Below are 23,988 nucleotides of genomic sequence, written 5' to 3'. Positions count from 1 at the left end.
AGTAATTTTATCGTTACTCAGGCCCAAAAATTTCATTTTTTTTTATTTTCTTTTGATAAACAGCGCAACAATAGTTTAATTTCTTGATACACGACTTCAGTGAACTCACCTAAGCCTATGCCCATCTCAGAGTCAGAGGACACCCAGAGATCGTCGCCAACTTTCTGCGCGATGTTGATGAGGAGCGCCAGGGTCGTCTTGTACTTGGTGGCCGTGACGCGTGTACTGAAGGCGCTACATGAGGCACTCGCTGCTGCTGCGGAGACTTTGTTAGGAGTTACCACGTAGCATTGCTGGCCGAGCTGACAGTCCTGGCAGTCGCACGGCGGATCTTGGGCAACATTCATGTGCACGAGAATAAAATCATAAACATTGAGCTGCTCATTGATCGCGATTTAAACATCTCAACGACGAATTTCTTCCTGTAAGACCAAATGTATGGAGATATATCAATCAGGAATGCGAGATGGATTAATTTTACATTCGAAACTAATAAACCGTTTATTATAATGCACAGAGCAAAATTAACATTAAAATTTTTTTCCATCGATACTCTACTTCAGCCATAGACAAACCGTTAATATTTTTATATAGAACGTCGTTCATCATCATAGAATAAGCAGATACTTCATTCGACTTTTCGAGATGTCACGAAACAAATTATAAATTATTTTCAACACTGTGCAAGTCTCTACAAGGCAATATGGTTTAAAATTGCACTCACAAGCCGTGAAGTTGAACGTTTCGTTTCTCGGTTCGGCGCCGGACACTCCCGCCACCTCCTTCATGATGAGGTGATATTTTCTCCCAATTCTGAGCGGCCCAATCATCCCTCCGCTGGCCAGGCTTTTGACCTCAGTTGGGGGCAAGCTGGCGTCAGGAGAGGAGCTAAGCCCGCCGACTAGCTTCACGGAAATACTATCGTTATCTCCGAATTCAGCGATCTGAAAGAGATAATATTTGGTCTAATGACTCTAATCTAACCATCGACCTTGAAAAAAAATATTTTTTGCACGAGTGCGAATGAAAGTATCGACAATATGCCCAGAATTCGAGCGCCTGTTTAAACCAGCTATTTTGGGCGCGTTAAGAAGAATAATTAGGCTGTAGAGGCGCAGGTGAAAATATGGATTATCGAAATTGTATAAAAAGCTCATGGCTGAAAATACATGTAATGATGAGCAATGTGAATTCAATCATATGATATCAACTGATGTCTACAAAACGGTTCTATTACGCCGGCTTTGATGAATGGAATCGATATATGTGCTGTGAGACATGTGATTCCTTCGTCTCAATTTAACCCGAATCAACATTCAGTCCAAATCGTAATTACCTTCTGAGACCATTTGTAAGCCACTCGGCCGCTACTGAGGATGGATACGCTCACCGGTTTTGCAGGATCTGGAGTAGGTATAAACAGTTAATGAACACAGCAATTTAAAAAAAAAAACAATGTCCAATGAGTGAATCGCACCAGTTTTGTTCCTAAAAGTAGTTTGTTGATGTTGCATTGGTTTCATGCATGTAATGCTGGAACTCTAAATTGCTGGAAAAACACATATTAGAGAGTTCATTTTCAATCACAAATCAGCAGTTCGAAAACGTTCGTACACCCACTGAATGAAAGCCAACAAGCGGCAAATGAGCGAAATAGAACGGTATGTGATTATATAACATCGCGATGTCGGCGCTGAAGAGTAGGCCTGATGTGGAACATGGTTACACATGGTCAACATGGTCAACGTGAACATGCTTATCGCCAAACAAGTCAAAGAATGAAGTATACACACATGTTCTGACGGTAATGTTCGCCGATCTGCCAGAGTAGCCCAAAGGCTGCAGGACGGCGCTGGCCGAGACCAAGTATTCGGTGAAGACAAGGAGTCCAGCGGCCGTGCAACTCTTCGAGCTGTTGTCGAGCAGCATGTCCGTGCGCCTGACCAGTACAATGTGGATCAGAATACGCAGTAGTAGAATATCCAGGAACAGTTGGCTTTTAATCTTTTGCAATGTTAATTGTATCTAAAGGCTATGTAATGAGAATTATCGTTATTAGACGAATGTTGGGATTAACCGAGATCAAAATTATTCTCGACTGACTGGTATCTACGTAAATCGTTGTATTGCCATGCACTTTATTTGTAATCAGATATTTGTTCAGTTCAGTAGTTTTGGATTTTAGTAGATTGAGAATTAACAAGGCAAGATTGGTCGTATATGATGACATTCTATTCAGAATTTTCATCCAATAAAAATAAGAGATTCAGAAAAACAATGAAAATGTCACTAATCTTTACCATGTTTTTAAATAAAAGTTTTCGGAGGCCCGCTCAATTTTAAAATTTGTGAAAATAAATATTATCTATAATATGGTATCATCAAGTCCACCGCATACATAATGAAGCTAAAACTTATAAATAAATTATTTGGCAACATGAAATAGTTACAAGTAGACGAAACTATCACAATTTCAAGAAAAGATGAATTAAAGCCGGCATTAAAATTTGGCTTCTGTTCAAAAATGTTCAGAAATTCAAAAATGAGCAAGTGGGAAACACCGGCAGAAGAAAACTATATTTTAAAGTCCATCGATACGGGGGCATTGCACCGCTTGTCTGCGTACAGATAAAAGAGAGGAATGTACCCGCAATTTTTTTAATGTATGAGCATGTTTATAAGGGGATGCATGCCGGAGGCCAGCATAGCCCAAGACCAGCATATCTTTCATCCTCCTTTCCGTGCGTAAGCCTGCTAAAGGGCAGAGTAGACTAAGGGATTACAAGTTAAAAGCCAAAGGTACAAATCCCCTTCATGGAAATTAACCAGCAAGCTAATGAGAAGTAAGCCACCAATACAATCGCTCTACGCCGTATTGAAAACCGTCCAACAGCTCTATCCCATGCCGTCTAACCTCCTCACGATTTTCGGTAAGCAACTCCCTACGCCATACCGCTGTTGATACACAGCCAGCACTCCAGCCCGTCCGTTCGTCGCAGCTGTTTTCCCCCGGCATAACTCTACCTCCACGCTTACCCCGTCTCCCCGCCTTTTTTCACCGACTGCCGGACGGCTTTTCTTAGTTTCTGCTCACTTGACTGCATTACGCTATGAAAAGAGGATCTATACGAGTTGTAAACTAATGTAACCTAACCTAACCTAACCTAATTCGGATAAGCATCAAAGGTCTGCGAGAAAAGCCTCCAGTTAGCCATGCGATAATGGTGGAGAGTCGGGGTAAGTGTGGGGGGAAGAAGATGCTGGGGGATAGTAAGGCCGGGAAACAGTGACGCTGGGTTCATGTCTTGCGGAGTAAGTAAGGTGATGACGCATTACCGTTTGGTACAGTTCACATTTGCGGCAATGCAGTGTGGTCAGCGGACACTTAGGATAACAGCATGTGTAAGAAGTGATGGTATGGGTTATAAAGCATTGAAGAACAACGTATTGACCGTCAACTATGTGGAGTAGCAGCTTTTGTGCTGAAGCAGTGTTGGTTTAAAGTTCGTGTGGTGAGATAGGTCAATTGACTACAGCTGCTTAGGTGCCAGGATGACAATATCTACAGCATTTAGATGGTTGATGTTGGCTCCAGGGCTGATTTGAGCGTTAATTTGCTGGTCTACGGCTGCGCACCCTTTATAAGATATATGAGCTACTCCTGGCCTTACGATTGGTTGTGTAGTGGTAGGTTGGTCTCGAGGTCAATGGTGGGCGCGTACGAAACGTTGATGTAGGTAGCCTGCCAGTACTGAGGAGTGTACGTGAAGGTGACTGATGCTGAGGTTATGTTGGCTCTTGTTCGATTAATAGACTTTATCGAGCCCACCAGTCCTGAAAAATGCAGAGGAACTCAATATTAGCTACACACAAAAACAATGCTCCACAGAATTTAAACGGTGGTCCGATATGAAAAAGTAATATACACACTAAAAGAAACTTTAAGAAAATTTGTTTCCGAATATATCTTATTTCCATTTTGAACCAACGCTGCTAGAGAGATATCGTTTAATAGTTTGAAAGCTTATTCCGCAGGTTAATCAAGCATGGCTGGTTAGGCAGGCGTAGCTAGAGATTTACATTGTGGGATAAATGGGCATTGTTTAGGAGAGCAACTTTTTATAAACAATATCTTTACGCAGATGCTGAATAACACATGACCCTTCCATTGCATACATAGGGTATTACAGACACACTGTTGTAGAATTCATAATACCAATCTTCATTATAACATTCAAACATTGGGAAGGTCTTTAGGCGAGTGCGACTGTCTAAAATTTGATATCACAGATGCCACCAAGCCAACTTCTGCAACCGCCCGAGGGTGAGCAAATTCTCGGAGCAATAAATGTTATGAGCAGCACAAGAGAAATGGATTTTTTAACTTCCAAACTGCAAGCTCCACCTGGTGGCGTGTGCTCGCACACAGCAGGCAAGATGGCGCCACATTGCTCTCCCCGCCATTTGTACGCGTATGGCTCGTCTGCAGCAGAAGTCTTCACCACCTTCACGCAGCAGGTGCTCGAAGAAATTCCTGAGTTGATGGTCGGAAGACGGGAGAACGACCACGGCGACCCATCCTCCCACAACTTCCCTGAAGCATCGTCAAAAACTCGCTAAGATTCGTGGATTTGTTTCGTTGTCGGTAGATTCTTGGATTTTGACAATGTTCTCCTAGTGAATCGTTTATTTGATGGCATAATAATGTACAAGTCATGCGGAATTTCACGTGACTGCTGCCAATGATTGAATTTTTCGCATTGATATGTTGGCTACCACATTACCAGGTATAATCCAATCATTGTCATCTGACATGTGGTGCCCGTTTGAACAATTTAAATTGTTTGCATGCATATCCCAATCTTGTTTTTTATTAAAAAAAAGTTTATTCCTCTGTCAATTTTTTTTCATATGAATCTACAGTGAAAATTCATCGCAAAGTACAATTAGAGAAAAATTATTTGCCCTACAGCAAAATAAAATATTTGACCAACGAGCAATCGTCCTCCTACTCGGGCCGAAAGCCAAAATAATCACCGTTCCCCGATCACTGACCTCCGTTGTCTTGACAAAAACTGGACCCAAGCCAAAATTCCGAGTAGGTTTTCGAGTCCCTGAGCTTCATGGCTTCCATGAAGAGCATTTCTTCAGTTCTGGTTGCTAGAGAAACCAGCAGCGACGAACTACGCAGGCATTTCTGTCTCTGCTCATACCAGCTGTCGCCTGAATCCTGCCCCATGTACACTTTCAGTTCGTTGCCTACCTCTGTCCACGACAGAGGTAAACCTGAAAGTACAATATATATTATTGTCATAGATGAAATTATAGGTATCATATATCAATGTACTTCTTCTTCATAATGATAGCTAGCTAATTTGGAATGTTATTCCGTTGAAAACGTTACTTGCATCGGAAATCGTTCGGTTAAGTGCATCAAATCGCACGCACTTTAAGGCACATGCAGCTGACCAACGAGAAAGTGTCATGTTAGCTAAAATTATGAACCCACGTTTGCCATAAAAAACAGATTAGAATGTATTCACCATAAATAATTCCAGAGCGTCGTCCATGAACAAGGCATTATATAGCAAGTTCATATTGATTTGTTTATTTAACTTGACATTTCAAATGTCACGCTGCTGAACTCACTCGTGACGGTCCTGACGTTGCTGCAGTTGACCTCGAGGCTGCCCAAGTAGCACTTCATCTCGACCGTGTACTCCGTCAGCAGCGACAACAACGGGAAGTCAACCCGCAGTTCGGTGACGTTGCTTTGCACTACGGCGTAGTTCACCACTGCAATGCCAAATGCTAGTGTAAATATCTCTTTATCTAGTGTATAACAAGTCAGAAAGAAGGCCATTCCTCTTTCAGGAAGTCAGTTCAGAGGGTCATGCAAGTAGAGAACCTTGCTGGAAAATGAAACAATCCAAAATTATCGTAGTTTTCGAGCACAAAAATTTAGACCGTTGCCATAACTGAACACCATTTTTTCGAAAAACGAAATAAAAAATACATTTACGATAGATTCAAAGTTCTTAAACGTTGTTGTTGTATATACTGTTCGCCAGAAGCGTGCATCTCTTGAGAAATTTAACAGTAGTCGATTTAATTTTCGTAATCTTTGGTGTATTTGATGCTTCAGAAAACCGAATTAAATAATTATATGCTATTACTCATAGATTGTATGTCGTATTACAAATAATAAAATCTCACAAATTATGCATTGCACCTTTTTTATGTTATTAGAAACTAATTTAATAAGAAAATAGAACGAAGAAACTGGGCATTCAAAACCCGTCGGAACTAAAGTACGCAATAAAGTAAGTAGTTAAATTCCATCCGCTGGGAGCGTTAAACTTCAAGGAATATTGTACTGCGCGATGATATCGTATACAAGTAACGATATCTTTGATACGACACACCAATCCATGGACTCATGCTCGCGTCTCTAACAAATTTGGGCGATTAAAATTGTCTCTAACAAAATGACTTAACTTAATTAATTAGAAATTAATGAGTAAATAGGGCTGGTTAAGCAATTACCGGTGCCGTTCTGCAACAATGTGATGTTGTATGAGGTAGCGAGGGCGGAGGTGACGCTGCGTCGCGGGGGCACAGTTGAAGTGGAGGGGGTGAGTGGCGTGGAACTTGTTGATGCTGAGGTACCTGAAGACAAAAAATTTCGGTCAGCCCAATTATTATTGGCGATTTGCATTACTTATGAGTATTATTCAGATCATATAATAACAGTACCAAACGGGTATGAGAACATAATATGTAAGTGACTTACTGGGGGAAGTACTTATTGAAGAGGCTATGTTAAGTGTCGAGTTAGTAGACGTCGACGATTGAGAAGATGAGGCGGCACTGCTCGTGCTACCTGCTGAAGTTGTTAGTGTTGTTCTCGCTGTAGTAATTGTAGTGGTGCCGGTCGAATTCTGCGCAGTACTCGTGTTACTCGACGGTACAGAGGACGACGATGTCGTTACTCGTGTAGATACAGCAGAGGTAGTAGATGTAAATGTCGTAGCTGTTGCAGGTACAGCAGATGTCGAAGATGTATTAGATGTGGCTGATGTCGCAGAGTTGGTAGATGTGGCAGATGTGGTAGATGTCGTAGACGTGGCAGATGTGCCAGATATCGTAGACGTGGTAGATGTGGCAGCTGTCGTAGACGTGGTAGATGTGGCAGATGTCGTAGGCGTGGTAGATGTGGCAGATGTCGTAGACGTGGTAGATGTAGCAGATGCCGTAGGCGTGGTAGATGTCGCAGATGTTGTAGAAGTCACTGATGTTGTGGATGCAGCAGGTACCGTGGATATCGGAGATGACGCTGATGTCATAACAGTCGTGGCCGTGGTCGGCACTTCTAAAGTCCCCCTCACAATCCCCGGCGTCCAGGTGACCCGCAGGGTGCCGTTCCAGAGGACGTTCGCCTCCAAACTCAGATCCGCAAGGAACGCTCCGAATCCGGAGTCGGCAGAAGTGCTTATAACATTTGACCATTGAACTGTTGGAGGTTCGTATGATATTAAAATAATTATCTTACTTATGAAATAAGCTAACGTCAACTAAGGCGTAACGTACAATTATTCATTTTGAATTAGGATCTCATTTTTACTACCACCTTTAAATATCGTATTGCTTCTTGATGTACAAAAAGGCAAATGGATATGCGTGCATCAGGTGATGCTTGTTAATTGGAATACTTGGAAAAATATATCTGAAAATTGAGAATTATTGTTTTTAAGAACACTCACTGAGATAGAGCGGATAGGTGAAAATTGGTGGATTCTGGAGTTTGGTCACGGGCGTGAATTCCACGGAGTAGGTCTCCCCCTTCTGGAGACCCTTCACGATGGCATAGGTCCTCTGAAAAACCCAAATATTTCGGACAATAAATTCTTTGTGTAATAATACTTCTTATTTGATAATGTTGATAAAAATTGTCCTTGTGAAATTTCAAGATTTGAATCATAAACTCAACTCATGAGTGTTTCCAACTTATTGTGTCTAATGGGAGCGAAAAAATAAAATTAATCATCGCGACTGACGAGCTGAGCTCACGTTAGTGTCGATGGTCTCGATGGACATGAGTTGCTGGGCTTTGTTTTTCACAGTGAGGGTTACAGTGGGGGTGATCCAACCCCCACCCGTCGCCTCCCACCACAGCACCAGCGCCCCTTGCAAGCTGGGGGCGCCGTCTTGTACCACCGCCCCCCGAAGTGGCTGTGGCCTCCGGAACACCACTAGTGATAAATGAAAACACCAAACAGCAATGAATATGACGATTTCACAGTAAAATGCTGATGGCTGAGCACATAACACTGACTTAACGAGTCAGTCCTGTAACAATACACCATGCAATTTATGAATCCACATCACTCATAATTTTGATTTTATTGCCACATCGTTCCCCAACATTACCGCATCACGATTAAATAGTAATAATTTAGCATTGATAATACATAAAGGAATGACTTGACCAACATGCGTATAGACAAGCACCCGGCAACTTACATTCCTCGCCGTATAGACAAGCACCCGGCAATTCACATCCCTCGCCGTATAGACAAGCACCCGGCAATTCACATCCCTCGCCGTATAGACAAGCACCCGGCAACTCACATCCCTCGCCGTATAGACAAGCACCCGACAACTCACATCTCTCGCCGTATAGACAAGCACCCGGCAACTCACATCCCTCGCCGGGTTGGCACGGTGAGCAGCCTGGTAACAAGGCGGTGAGCTGGGCAGTGCCACAAGGGAGTGCCACGCCCTGATGTATGCACGTCATCTGCACCCTGTACTGTGCTCCCCACACAGGGTTAGGTAGCAGCACGCGCGCCACCTCCACATGCTGCACCGTCGTCATGTTGGGTAGCGTCGTGCCCCAGCGATCTGTTACCACCTGACAACAGATATAACAAACACTGAAGCCATAAATGAACTGGAAAATACGTCGAATTCACCCCTAGGGAAATTATTTGGGGCTAAAATTTCAATGGCAGGAGTTTTTCAGCAAATATTCCCTACCTTAAAATCTGTCGAGCCTTAATTTTTTAGGAAATACCTGGCTGATCAAGCAAAAAATTATGCACAACAATATAATTTCTAATTATGAAGGTACGAACAAGAAATAAAGTTAGAATCGTAGCTTATGAAATAATAATAAGAACGTGGAGCAGTTTCATCGCACGAACCTTGTACTCGGGCGTCATGAGGGGGAACACTTCCGTCCCCGACACCGTGGGGAGGACGACGGTCGAGGCCAGCCATGTCGTCTGTAGGTACCCAGCAGGCAGCGCCGAGATGGTCAGGTTTGTGTGGGGCGTCAGGCCTGGGGGAAATAAGTGGAATTATTCGCAGGAAATAGATGAATGAAATAGCTGTACTTCCTTCATCAGAATTATTATTCGTAATATTGATTTAAAAAAAACTCACATTTAACAGCATAGAGAAATAAAAATTTATGAATTATTTAATAGTCCTAAACTTTAACAATTACGAATTAAGTAGTAACGATTAAGTAAGTCCGAGCCAGCACCTGACGGACAGCCGAGGACTTCGATTCTATAACATTTTCTGTCGCCGGTGTTGAGGCCGCTCTCGAACTCGAGCTTGAGCGAGCGCGCCAGCACGAGCAGCCCGAACGCGTGTGTTGATATCACGTCGACCTCCGCATGCTTGTCCTCAGCGTAGAACTGATCGACAAGATCAGACCGGGTATGAGAAATATCATTCAAAACATGTAACGCGTTACCGTTATTTCCCCAAGACTTGAAAAAGTATGTACATGTGCCCTGTAATGATGAATAATCGCAGACATATATGATCAGTAACAGTAATAGGCAATCTAAGAACTCGACAGAAAAATCTGTTTTGCCTGCCAAAACTCACGTATTTCGTATCGCCACAGCAGAGTTCCCATTTGTCGTCCGGTATCGGGCCGTCAGCAGAGGACTTGGAGGAGTTGTACAACCTGAAGGGGTTGTAATTAACGTACTCGGGCCCATGAAGGGACGCAGGAGGCCCTTGAGTTTGCACTGCAGACACAAACGCCATTCTTCCGAGGTCGATGGTCAACGTAACGCGGGCGCCAAGAGGCAGCGAGGAAACGTTATAGCACCACGCACTGTTGCTGTTAAGGCGGATGCCTGACACGGAGCTGCTGGGCAGGCTTGTGCTGGAAATGAAATGATAGTTATCATTAATAAATTATTACGTATAAGGAAGTTAGCGTTAAGTTGGCTCTTTGGGTAAGTTTGCTAAAATCTATCATTGTTATCCATATGAGTCGAATAGAATTTATTTGTCTAGGCAATTTGAGATGAGAACATCGCAAGTCCTACAAGCAGCTAAAATTTAATCTATTGGTGAAATTCATGTAGCACACCAATAAAACTTTATTAAAAGCTTTCCTTTTCCATCTAAGAAACGGTTACATGTTAATGAAAACTTCCCTTTCCCAAATGAAGACTGTTACACGTTAGTGAATCGAATGGCTAGAAACTATCTGTATTCATATGGGGAGCAGTTACATGTTAATTACTCGTAAGGCTGGATACATTCCTTTTCCATATGAGAAACTTTAACATATTGATAATTCGTATTGTTGAAAGCTATCCATTCAACTTAATTACCTTATGGCCGTGATTGGAATTTCTCCCTTCTCCATCCCGAGGCTCAGATCACAGCGATACGACTGGTCCTCTGCCAGAGAAAATAAAGCTGATGACAAACCTAATTTAGAAATCTTTTAACATAGAAGGTCTTATACACATGCATACAAAGTTTTGACTATAATGTCAAACGTCTTAATAATAAAACATCTGATCAGAACCAAGATCTAGCGCAAAATATTTACAATTCTTTACCAGTCACAGTTCCGCATATCGCGCCACGTTTCATGTATCGATCAAATGCAATATACCCAACACCCATCAATTCCTTTCGTCCAGATCTCTAACATTTGCTCAAACCTCCCCCAATTCACTTAATCGAAGTTCGAATCATGCTGAATCTACCCAGAAAAATGCCTCATATTTGTATATTTGGCAGGTGGTCCAGATTGTTAAACAAATGTGTCGCTGGATCCGCCGGTACTTTGCTGGCAAACGATCCATCTCGCGATTGACCGGCAATAGAAATAGGATTACAAAATACGCGACTTGCGTTTATGTTTACTCATATTGATTTTTTCATTCATTATATTTTTCTATGCCAGCTTCCACTATTGTATTGGTAAGTGTTACTTGTACATTTACCAGGGGAACTTATAAGAGATTTATAAATAAAGTCGGTTTAACGGAGTCGCTGGCGGCTCGAGAACGTCTAGTAAAGATGATTCGATCATCTTACCATAAAGAAGTGAACTTTTTACATTTTTTAAATGAATCGGCAAAAGTTGACCGGGGAATTTTAAACATTTGTGACTTGTCTCCCGAATGTTTTTCCAATACATGCACTCTGCTCACAGTCATTGACGTGGGAAGAGAGCACGGCTGTTTACTAGCCATTTTACGAAACCTCGACCGACTACGGTCTACGTGCGACTGGTAAATAATATTCAATCAATAAACCAAGACGTGAAAATATGATAGCTGGACCACAAAATTTATCATGATGGCTCCATTGTTATATGGTTATAAATGATGACAATAAACACCATGAGGCCAAAATCTATTGACTCTAGAATACAACGTACAACATTGATTCCAATTGTTAATGTTTACTGAATAATTTCTGTCACTATATGAATGCTCTAGAGAAACTAGACTTTTTAAAGACAGGAATAATGAAAGATCATAAACATAACCATAAAGAAAGATCATATAAATGACCTCATATTCAATAGTTAAACGATTCTCTGGTTTATATGTAAGAAAGTTGTACCTATATCGAAATGTACAATTTTATATTATGTTTAAGTATCTGTTATGAGACTTTCCGTTCTTTGGAACCACTCTTGTATTACGCTATTAAAACATGAGCGCACGTCACATCCGTAACCGCTGGCATCACACGGCTGTGATGCGTGTAAATTAAGTTAATTAACGTCATTATTTTCTAGGTTGCATTAGATGTTTTCAATTCCTGCGAAAAATAATGTTCACAAATTAAAGACATTCTTATTCAATGTTGCCATTTCGATTAAAATTCACTACAAAATTTCTCTTTTGCCCCTTGCACGTGAGCCATATTTGTTTCTCTTCTATAAACCATGTAAGCAAACTCAAGAATGATATTTACTAATTGTCAGATGACATTTCTGATTAGTTTTAAGGAGTTGTGTTGTATTTCCTACCGTCCCTTTGAAACCTCCCAGGACGCATTTGAATAATTCCTACATTATTCACCATGCAGTTATTATTGTCTTTATAATCAGTGAGGAGCATAGGCATATAATCTAAACTATGTAGAAGTTTCGGGTTAAAATTTGCTTTTGATTTATTCATTTTAAAATAGAATGACAGCAGGTTCCCAAAACTGATGGACGAGGTCAGATGCAGCGCTAATTATTCCGTGTGTGTTTTTTCAATAACCGTGAGCATGATATCGCCATCCGCCTATCCAATTAAAAATTTTTAAATTTATTCTATGAGACTATATTCGATTCTGATCAAACCTTATTTGGTCAACCTATATTTCAAGACGTACAGTTAATAAATGAGAGTTGTCGCAAGTCGAACTTCGCTGTAAATTTTTAAGTTTAGAGCTAGTATGCACTTAAGTGGCCGGCACGACATGCCTAGTCCATGGCGTTAACAAAGCTTAAAGCCAGGCCCCGCACAGCTCTGCCTTCGATTGCTGCGCAAGTCACGCTACAGTCGACACATGTTACGCGTACGAGCGTGCACGGAGTGTGAGACTCATTTGAAATATGCATGGTTTGGAGCAGCGATTGCTGGGCAGCTGCTCTAAGCAATCAAGAAATGCTGGTGACTAAGTTTCGATTCGTTGATATTAGATTGAAGTTGCTGCGTGTGTAACCCGCTAAGACTAATTTCTTTATATCTTTTGACGAATACCATCGACAATTTTTTGACAAAGCTCTACATAAATTTTTTGAACTAGCAGTGCCATATTTGTCAGCAACAGCAATGACCACGTAGTGCCATATTTTTAAGCAATGACCGCGCAGTTCCACATTTGTCAGAAATGACCCGTGGCCAGGCCAACTAATCGACATATTTTTCACGATCGCTAATGCCGCACAGACGAGCGTAGACAAAATATATTGCACGATCTAAATATTAAGGCTGAATTATTGAGCGCAAATTGTTCGCAGTTAGTCTGACATTTGCAAATGAAATAAATGTCAAGACGTACTGGCTTCACATAAACGGAGTTTCTCGGTACCTTTACCGCGTCTATATAAATGTCAATCATTTCGTTTTAGTTTGGAGGCTGTTATTCTTCATCGATCGTAGCATTCCAATTTTCAATGTAAGATGTATGAGTGATCAATTCAATTTATTTATCCTGCATAATAATTTATGTAGTTTTATAGCAAATCTCGATCGGCGATAAGTTTCCGGATGCGAATTCATTCTAGGTATTCAATCAGGATATGAGTTATTAACATTTGTATCTCTTTATTGCAAAGAGATTGGTTAAGATTCTCATAGCAGATCTAAATTCGATCAGAGGTGGGCAGTAGCGCGCTACATGTAGCGGCCGCTACTAGCGGCCGCTACATTTTCAGTAGCGGTAGCGCCCGCTACATGTTTAAGTAGCGATACGAGATTTTGCCGCTACAGCGCTACCGCTACATTTATAGATAAAGCCTTTAGATTTTACTTAATAGTATTAAATATTATTTAAAAACTAGCACGACACATACATAATATAAATTACAGAATAACACTGTACGAAAGATTTCGGTGTAATGTTGTCAACCTCAGCCTGTTACTAGTGTCAACATGTTAGTTGTTACTTGTTAAGTTGTTACCAGTCACCACTTACAGGTATATTTTCATATTTCAGTTTGCTTACAGTTATTTTTACAGTTATTTTTATGTTTCACCTTCCCTACATGGATGTCTATCTTAATCTACCAATCTCAAAAATAATCCATATATATATACAAATAAGACTGATTTTTATATGTATATGTGGATAATTTTTTAGATTGGTAGATTAAAGTTGACATCCATGTAGGGAAGGTAAAACATAAAAATAAGTAAATAACTGTAACTTTTATTTACTGTATCTAACCAGTACTAGTTCGGTTCGGTTAATTGTAATTAAGTTGCATCGATATGTTTTGAATATGTTTTATTATCATTAAATGTTTCTGAGTAAATCCCAATAGCAGAACAATAAATATTTAGAGATTTCCAATAATTTTGGCCATTGTAGCGGCTAATGTAGCGGCGCTACATTTTACTGTAGTGGTAGCGGTAGCGCTCGCTACAATCTAGCGGGTGTAGCGGTAGCGGTAGCGCCCGCTACATTTAGAACATGTAGCGGTAGCGGTAGCGCTGCCCAGCTCTGAATTCAATCCTGGTCATAACCAGAGTGACGCTTATAAATAGATTCTAAAAATGATATTTCGTTTTGCGGAGCCTCGCAGACCTGTAATAGGATTTTATTGCACCAAACGTTCGTTTTCACCATGTATATTATTACACTATAATAAAGTTTCATTACTGGCAGCTCTAAATTAATAATGTTCTGTGGAGCTCCCAAATCTGAGCGATGTTGCTTGGCAGGTGAAAATATTACAGTGATATTAATATTGGAAAGCCATCATTATGAGGCCACTAGCATATTCATAGCTTACTGAACAAGTCATCAGTCAACTATTGTGTGAGAGGGCCATATATGGGAGGTGGTGAGGAGGCTTCATCACGCATTCACAGCAGCTTTATATCGATGCTCAAGATTGCAAGATTTATATTCAATCTTGATATATTCGAGTTTTATAGCAATATATAGTCTATAGTCGAGTTTATATCAATATAGTTTATATAGTATAGTCGAGTTTTCGTCTTCAATATAGCATTTTCCATACAATAATAACATTTAACTGGTCCATCTCCAATTGAAATGTTTGGAATTGAAGAATCTCTCTAATTCCCATAAAGTCGGGATAATTCTCGGCGCATTCATAGCCAAAATTTTACAGTTGGCCAAAAATTAAAATGTCTGGTAATTTACGGTGAAGAGAGAGCTTTACGAAATTTTACAATATGAAACTGATCGTATTTTTCTGTTTGTGAAAGACTAAATGGTTCTAGCACAAACAGGCTCGATGCTCAAGCAGCATGCTTGGCATTGTCATTACAACCGAGATTATCTCTTTTCCTGCAGTAGCTTGTAACTTCAAAAGGTCACACAAGCATGGTTTGTGATAATCTTTACTACCGTGACTGAGATACTGCTCCTGATGTCAACATTATCCTTTGTCCTTGGATCATAGTTTGCACAATCGATATTGACTGCATAAATAAAGTGTTGAAGTGAACGCACGCAACCTCGGAGCGTCTTTTGTCTCGACTCTCACTTGCCAAGTGTTTTGTTTTCTGGTCTCCGAAGAATTGCGAGATTATTTTGCAGGAATTTAAGAGCCCAGTATTTTTAACGATTTGAAATGTTGATACATCTTAAAGCGACCTCATAATACAAAGTCTGATAAATGAGTTTTTCACCACTCTTTTTTCACAAAATTCAATGAAGCTGCCTCCAAAGGTTTCCGTTTTGTTAGAACAGTACTTCTCATGCGTTAATAAAAATTACTTGCTCTTTGAAAAGTAATTCAAATTTTTCCACAGAAAAACTTGGAATATATCTTACTTGTTTATCCTTCTGAAGCTCTCGAGCCTGAAAGGTTGACAGGCTTCAAAGGCTAATGCTAGTAAAATATTTGCTACACAGCAAGGCAGACTGGATCAATGCAAATAGTGCAATTAGTGAAGAGCTTGCGACGCTGCACCGCCAGCCTGACTCATCCTTTTTCAGCGCCCCTCAGCCACAAATTATATCAATTTATGGATGTATTAATTTAATATTGTTCCGAATAAAAATGATTGACCGCGTCAGAAGATAGTGAAATGAAACGAACATGTGGCCTCAAAAAGGGCACTTTGATATTAAGAGATCGGAGTTCGTTGCATGATTATCTCGTCAGCGTTTTGATTATTATAGCAACATTATGTTTTGAGTGAAATCGTCAGCAACATTATGTTTCGAGTGAAACAAAGGTGGGGTGCTAACTTCCTATCTTTTGGGTTAAACTTAACGCATTACTAAAGAAAGACCAGAGGCTTTGCACCGAATTAATTTGAATTCTAATTCTTTGAAGCATCAAACCAGCGCCGCTGGCTCTGCAAATGTACAACGGCAACTACAACTGCACGAGCGAACGAACGCAGTGAAAGTCTACGGACAAATAGCATAATATTTAAATTACTCTGCGCACAGCTGAGCCGGAGAGTTATGATTAACTCTATTCTAAACCTCATATTACTCAGGGTGGGGCTGAGTGTAATATTGATTATTAAATACCACATGAAGATTGCTAACTATTCTAAATATATCCATTCTAACGCTTTGCTAAACTTGAAAGAATTGGCAAAGAGGGAATAAACTACTTATTAAAAATAAATGGCTGAAGTCACAAACCTTCATAACCAATTTTAGGTCAATCTTTACCGTAGAAATATTCTGTGCGACGAATAATATGAAACTTCAACGTCAAACCATAACTATCACCACGTACACATTAGTAGTGACCTAAATTGCCACGTGTACAGTGTAACCAATCGCACAAAATATTGGCCTCGCAAACCTTGATTGACAATTTCACAAGTAAGAGCTACCGTAAAAGTTATCGGTGACGTGGATGGTGTGACAAAATAATGGTTGGTCTCGATTATTTTTCGTTTCTTGACCTAAAATATTTAAGTGAAGTTATCTGAACGTGTAGAAGCGTGAAGCCAATTGTGAATGGATGGGACCGAATCATACGCACAAGTTCTGATCACTTCACAAGGATTTTTGTGGATTTTTTATAGCTTTTGAGTCCACTTCCTTGACAAAAGAAAAACACTAAAGGCATATATCTTATGAGCAAATATTTCCGTTAATTTTTTTCCGTGATGCCAGTGGCTTGAGTACAATCTCAAAAAATAAGAGCAGTTGGAAACTTGGGGATCCAAATTCTCACCGCATACCCCAATACCTGAAATGCGTTCATCTTTATAGCACTTTCTTCTGCTCATTAATTCAAGATTGTTTTGCTTTAGACGTGGTGAGGGTTAACAACAGAATATACACACAGCTAATAGAAATATCTGCCAACAATCTTAACAAGCGAAAAGAAATTTACAAGTGGTATTAAAGTTAATAACTGCTAAGAAACTTTACAACTGATAACAAAGTTAACAACTCATTAGAAATTTAAAATGTTTTAATGAATTACAAATTCGTTTTTGAATTGAAGAAGCTGCAAACATGACATGAATAATCGATTAATTTTGAAATTATGTCCATAAATAGGTAAATGTATAATGGTTAACTGTAGAAAAGCTTCTGGCGTGAACATATTATTACAAATTCTAATTAATTATTATAACAACTAAGTAACTTATTAGTACAAATTCTACAGAGGCTAAAAATTACAATTTTTCTAATAAACTATTGATTCACTTAATAAATTGCATTTACCGTCTCAAGAATATAAACGTTTTCCTAGCCTCATCAGAAGAAAACAAACATTGCCGTACTATTATTGACATCAGTGCCGTGCGAATAACTATGCTACAAAATTAGGCTCAAGTCTGTCATTCGTCAAACAAAATTCAAATAAATGAACTCACTCGTGAAAAAAACGATTGAATACACATAGGTGCGTCAGTTCCGAATAAGCAAATCAGGCGTAGTGCGTTTATAAAATTCTTGCTGTTGATTGCTCTGCCGCTCAGTGCCCGAGTCGTCAGTTGTGCGCGGCATGAATGTTTTACAGGGGAAACACCAGCAAGTTTCCTTTTGTACCTTAAGAACAACTGACATTGACATCAATGTGAAAAGTCATTTTTAACTGTTATTTATTATATTATTTGTTCTTATGCAATCTTACGTGCTAATAGGACAAGTGAATTTGTTTTCAACTCATTGAGATAACACATTATTTTTCAAGCTATCTTAGGTAGAAAAAAATTCGTTCCTGAGTGCGTGTACGACCGACGAACGAGATAGCTGAAAACGGGATTATGAAACAATAACACTTAAATTATTCATCGTCTTTTAGGCTAAAACTTTAATATAAGGGTAATGTAAAGCTTTAAAACTTTTCTTACAAGAAAATCACAAATTGAAGTAGAAAAAATAATATCAGAATATATAATAACCAAATATTTAGACATTATTTTAATTCACAGATTTATCAGCACAAAGTAATATTTTAGGCTATCATGCAATTCGTACGCTAATTCTTGAAAGATATACAAATTCGTCAAATTTCACCAATATCGACGACGGACTAGTGACGCAATCAATTCGTTGTCACGGCAATGGATGCACCGTTGGAATTCTGCCCATTGTTCGGCGTCTCCCTAACGACAGATAAACACTACCACGGCGACCTTGGTGCTGCTGCTGCTGCTGCTGGTGCTGCTGCTGGTGTTGGTGGTGCTGCTGCTGCTGGTGTTGGTGGTGCTGCTGATGCTGCTGGTGTTGGTGCTGGTGCTGCTGCTGCTGCTGCTGCTGTCATGTCTATGTTTGTGCTTAGCTATGACGTGTCTAATTGAGATGCCATGAACGTAACTATTGCTGCTGCTGGGTACATGCGTTCGTAAAAGAGAATTTTTTTAATATTTATGAGGCTACTGCTTTTAATGGTGCAGTGACTGCACCACTAAAAGCACTCATTGGGCACGTCTCAGTGAGTTGTGTCGCGATAGTATTAATGCGTGAATGGTTTGGGTGAGTAGTTTCATTTACTACAATATATGATACATTTATTCAAATTTATTCATAATAAGTGCAATATACGACATAACATGACGCTTTTAGATGTCGATTTGGTTTCTAATTTTTTCAGAATTAAAGGTGCCGTCTGGTTTTGCAATCAAAATCCCTTGTGATGAATGATGTGGTAAATCATTTAATTAATTTGATTTTGCGTATCAAAAAATATATCAAAAATATTTATTTCGTTCAAAACTTATATTAGAAAGGGTAGCATGAACATTCAGTGCCCTCTACTAAATAAAAAAAACTGAACGGGTGCGCAAGTATTGATGTGAATGAAAGAGTAAATTTGAATCGATAACAGAGAGAAAATATTTCCCTTTGGCAGAATACATATTTTTGCATACCCATATTGCAGAATACACGTTATTGCAAATCAATATCAAATATGGCAGAATCCATATTATTGCATATCCATATGGCAAAATTCTTTTTGGTGCATATATGTACATATAGCAGAATCCATATTATTACATATACATATAGCGTAATCCATATTATTGCACATCCATATGGTAGGATCCATATTATTGCATATCCATATGGCAGAACCCATGTTATTTCATATCCATATGGCAGAATTCATGTTATTTCATACCCATATGGCAGAATTCATGTTATTGCATATCCATATGGCAGAATTCATGTTATTGCATAGCCATATAACGGAAGCCTCTTTTAATAATGAGGGCGATTTATACCAACTGTGGTTTGTGCTTTAGCTTTGCCAAAGTTCCCGTACTAAAGCTGGTAAAGTGATACAAATTGCTAGGCACTTTACCATAAAATACCGTGATAAATCTGTGAGAGTTGAACGTTACTTGTGCATCGCTAGTGACGACCACTGGCTCGGTATACACACAACAAGCAGTATTAGGTCATGCAATTTTTATTTAAATATACGGATTTTACATTTCAGAACCCTTGATCAATTCTAGTCGTATTTCATTTTCCGTTTAATATGTAGAGTGTTGATACTAACATGAATATCGTGCGAATATAAGCAAGTTAATTCGCGTAGGAATTGGTTCAATATGATATTAGCGCATTTCCTGTTGGAAAAAGAATAATTTCACGTAAACTTTAGCAAGCTTTTCGACAATTCATCACGATGTAAGTTACTAACTACACTATGTATGGGTACATGAATGCCATGGTTGAACTAGTATAGTTCAACCATGCATAAATGCTGTCACTTTCTAGATTAAATAAAATGTTCAGTTGTCGTGCAGCTAATCAGCGGACGACTCGAAACTTCGCTGATTGCCTTAATCGATGACGAGCGCTCCAGCGGCAACAAGTTGTATGTGCGAGCGTTTTCAGGTCGCCGTATCGAAATGACCCCAAATTACGAGTAAAAAATTGCTATATTGCGTTTGTACGACCAAACTTTTGCCGAGACTGAAAGTTGCGGCAAGCGTATATACATCAATCACAAGTTCGATGCTGTTGTCATGGCGGGAAGTACACCGCTGGACAGAGGCGGTCCATGTGAAAATATTCTTACGACTTTTACGAGACAACTATTTTCAATTATAAGGACATTCAAAATGAAATAAATTAGCAATGAGTGAATGGATAAACATACGGAAAGGTTATTTCCCGTTAGCGCACTCTTTGAGTTATTTCAACGGATGATCAACAAATGTCAAAATCAAATAAAAAACATGTCTGACAGAATAGTGTCATTTGACACCTAATAGAATGGTTAGAATAAAAATACCAAATGAATTCAATTTTTAGTCATTGTGACACTTCAGTGAGCGTGATGCGGTCGATACGAACTGTAGTCTGGACGTGTGACCGATCCAATAGCAACTCTCAAGGCCGCGTCGAGATGGGCGGCGAGCAGGCAACGATCTCTCGCTTGCGACGTTTGTGGATGTTCACGTTATGATCCAGGCTTTAATTGTTGTGAGCTAAGACGTGTACAATGCTTTCGAATTTTTCCATCGCAATTTTTTAGTTTTAACTTTCCCCATGCATTGTGCTAATCTCGTATTGTGCTCATGAAGAATTGTTACGAAAGAATTGTTACGAAGAATGAGACACTGCAAAGGTCAATTAAATGTCTTGCTCATGTAGACTACATTCTACGCAGTGAATCGATCTGTTAGATGTATGCACCTCCCACACGTCCACAGACTCCACACGCCCTACTCTTAAGTACGGAACTCATATGGTGGATGACCAAGGATGCGTCATCGAGGATGTTCATTGTTCATTGACGAAACGCGACGCATTGTCATCAGAAAAACTGATTTAACGTACTTTTTGTGACCCAGTGCAGCTTCATCGTCATTATTTAAATAAACTTTACGCTTTTACTACCCGCGCCTCATAATTCATTGTCTGTTCACAAGCTTTTTTACCGCAAATTCTAAACATAGTCGAGGTGCTGTTTGAGAATACAAATTCTTTTTCATGAATAATCCCGACCTCTATAAATTTTTGCAAGAAATATTTTGAGAATGGGCAACATTGCAAATACAATCATTCACTTTTGGCAAGCAGACAGTACCTAATTGAAAGCCCTCCATCAAATCACTACTAGATTCAACGATAGTATAGATTCGCACCAAGATCATGGGATGCATTATATTTCTGCAAAGAGAAAGTGAAAACAGCCGAGTATAAATCTTTACTATAACAGCTGAGGAGAGTAATTCTTTACTGAAGCAACTATATAAAACATGGTGTTTCTGGTCATTATCCACTGACAGTGTGAACAGTTTGAAGAGCGCCCGAGTGCGCGGACGCGATAACAGCAGAACATATTTGCCCTCAGACCTGTGGTCCACCCCACTACCTTATCCTCACATGACGAAAACATCCGAGCAAGCGAACAAATTCATCAAGAGGGGGCATCTCCTGTCCGTTTTTGCCTCGCACCAACGTCCTGTTTGACCCCCTGGTGGCGAGCGTTTGAGTCACGGCTGTTCGTCAGAATCAGGACACGCTGCACCCATCGACCGCGGGATTCTTCGGACTCGTGAATGCGCGCGCAAGCTTCTTCCGCGTGACAAAACTGGTACTGCGGACAGGGTTCGGTAGGAGTGAACTTATGGAACTATGACTATAGGTTGAGTTCATGTCAGTCTTGTTTTCGATATAATATTAAGTGATTAGTTACATGTGTAGGTCGCCATCTAGTCTGTCCTTGTTGCAATGTTTCTGTGTTCAGCGGTTTCATAAAATTAATTCATACAGAATAAATTTTTATTCCGTATAAACAAATTCATATAGAATAAAAGTTTGCTGGTTTCCAAAAGTAAGTTTATTAATTAATTTGCTAATCTTATATTTCCAGATTTAAAATGAACAGGTTACCGACGAGACAAAACAGAACAGGTTGCCGTCTCATGAAGTTGCTGATCATAATTTCATTTTCAGTAACATTTTTCAAGTCTCGCTTATGAGATCGCTTCTATACAAACATATTACATCATATGCGGCGTCACCGCATTTGTAACCGTTCTATGGTCGGGCGACGTAAAGAAGAAAGCTTAGTTAGTTCCGAGCTTCGTGATTTATCAAGGCTGTGTTGCTGGCATCTGTGTAGCTTCACTGGTCACCCAAACTTCCTGTTAGCCTGGACACCGGAGAAATGAGCCGAGACCAGCAGACTTAAGACTATCTGGACTAAAATGATTGGCCACGTCTCCTTACATATTAGACTCTTGGCTAACATAATAGGCTACATCTCTTCATATAAAAAATTATTACGAAAATGCCGAGTAAACTAGTTCTAGTGAAGGATATTATGGTCTCTTTTGTTTGTATGAGTCCATTGGTTGAGTCTAATGGAGAATAATTTCTACGGCGTCAATTTTATGATTCCAGTTTTAATTGCAAGCAAATATCATGAATGACCCATAAGTTATTTGCCTCGAACTTTCCCCCGTGTAGAAGAAAGAATAATTCCGGAAAAAGCTGATATTGTCCCTATTCGTACGTTTCCAGCTCTGACGTATGATAGGATTGACTCCGGAATACAGACACCAGGAAAATCGATCCGCGCGCACTTGACATCGTGCGCCTAGGCGCGCCGAGCCACAGCGCTGCTCATTGATTAGTCCGCTATTGACCATAAGGAGTTTCTCTCACACATGGTCGTTGGTAGCACCAGAACAACAGATTTGATTAGTTAGCTTACAATACGAAAATGATCAATCGAAAAGTTATTTATAAATACTCAACAAAGACAGCAAAGCTTTTAGGTTGACGAAATTCATATATTTTGATATAGAGAATTTCTGGTATTCATTAAGTAGAGTTCCGGGAGAAGGAGAGCATTCGTAACAATTGTTGTTTTGGCAGTTCTTTGCTTGACGCTTCAGAAAAAGAACGATAATGTTCTAAAATAAATTTAATTAGTTTTTCCAGGTATGTATAAGAAAATTTTCGCCATTAATAGCAATGTCATTATGATTAAGTTATAGAACTGACGAATAACAATCATAAACAACTTTCCCGTTTGTTAACGCACTTTCGTGCCAATTTGAATCATTGCAGAGCAAAAAAACTCTCGCAGGGCTCTTGGTAAACGCTCGACAAAAACAGCAAGAATATTGGTCAATATCATATATACTAATTAATACGTTTCATCCTACTGTTTATTTTTATTATTTTACATGCAACTACGAAACCCTATTGTGCCCTGATTTAAAGGTTTTCGAAGGCCAACTTTATCAATAAACCGTGACCTGACCGCGGAGGTCAGCCAATGCAATAGGATACCATCTTCTCTTACGTCCCGTACAATTAACTCGCCTAAAAGATCTGGCTCCCGCCACCGCGGCTGTTGTAAAGGTAATCAATGCGAAGTCTCGGCATCACATTGCCTTCCTATGAACTTCTCGCTAAATAAAATCGTTCACTAGCTTCACAAGCTCGCCCAAGCCGCTAAAGGCTCCTGTTGAATCAAGGCAGCGGCTACAGAGATTAATGCAGTGGGCTGTGCTTATAGGAAGATGTTTGCTGAGGAAGATGCATGAATGTCCTAAC

General features: G+C 39.8%; 1 protein-coding gene across 1 annotated transcript in view; it reads right to left on the bottom strand.

Annotated features, from left to right (window-relative positions):
* LOC108673283 (mucin-17) overlaps positions 1 to 23,988 on the bottom strand; it is a 37,029-nt gene that overhangs the window by 11,547 nt on the left and 1,494 nt on the right. The window contains exons 2-18 of the mRNA XM_018161083.2: positions 10,647 to 10,716; positions 9,904 to 10,189; positions 9,551 to 9,707; positions 9,207 to 9,343; positions 8,704 to 8,914; positions 8,071 to 8,252; positions 7,764 to 7,875; positions 6,794 to 7,513; positions 6,547 to 6,669; positions 5,650 to 5,796; positions 5,056 to 5,286; positions 4,406 to 4,594; positions 3,672 to 3,834; positions 1,794 to 1,939; positions 1,337 to 1,404; positions 725 to 944; positions 110 to 331 (exon numbers count right to left, since the gene is read on the bottom strand). Coding sequence (XP_018016572.1) covers positions 110 to 331; positions 725 to 944; positions 1,337 to 1,404; positions 1,794 to 1,939; positions 3,672 to 3,834; positions 4,406 to 4,594; positions 5,056 to 5,286; positions 5,650 to 5,796; positions 6,547 to 6,669; positions 6,794 to 7,513; positions 7,764 to 7,875; positions 8,071 to 8,252; positions 8,704 to 8,914; positions 9,207 to 9,343; positions 9,551 to 9,707; positions 9,904 to 10,189; positions 10,647 to 10,716 — 3,384 coding nt within the window. The remainder of the gene's footprint in view (positions 1 to 109; positions 332 to 724; positions 945 to 1,336; positions 1,405 to 1,793; positions 1,940 to 3,671; positions 3,835 to 4,405; positions 4,595 to 5,055; positions 5,287 to 5,649; positions 5,797 to 6,546; positions 6,670 to 6,793; positions 7,514 to 7,763; positions 7,876 to 8,070; positions 8,253 to 8,703; positions 8,915 to 9,206; positions 9,344 to 9,550; positions 9,708 to 9,903; positions 10,190 to 10,646; positions 10,717 to 23,988) is intronic.

This window comes from Hyalella azteca, unplaced genomic scaffold (genome assembly GCF_000764305.2).
Source record: "Hyalella azteca isolate HAZT.00-mixed unplaced genomic scaffold, Hazt_2.0.2 contig11760, whole genome shotgun sequence".
Lineage (NCBI taxonomy): Eukaryota > Metazoa > Arthropoda > Malacostraca > Amphipoda > Hyalellidae > Hyalella > Hyalella azteca.
This window is presented reverse-complemented; position numbering and strand designations above follow the sequence as displayed.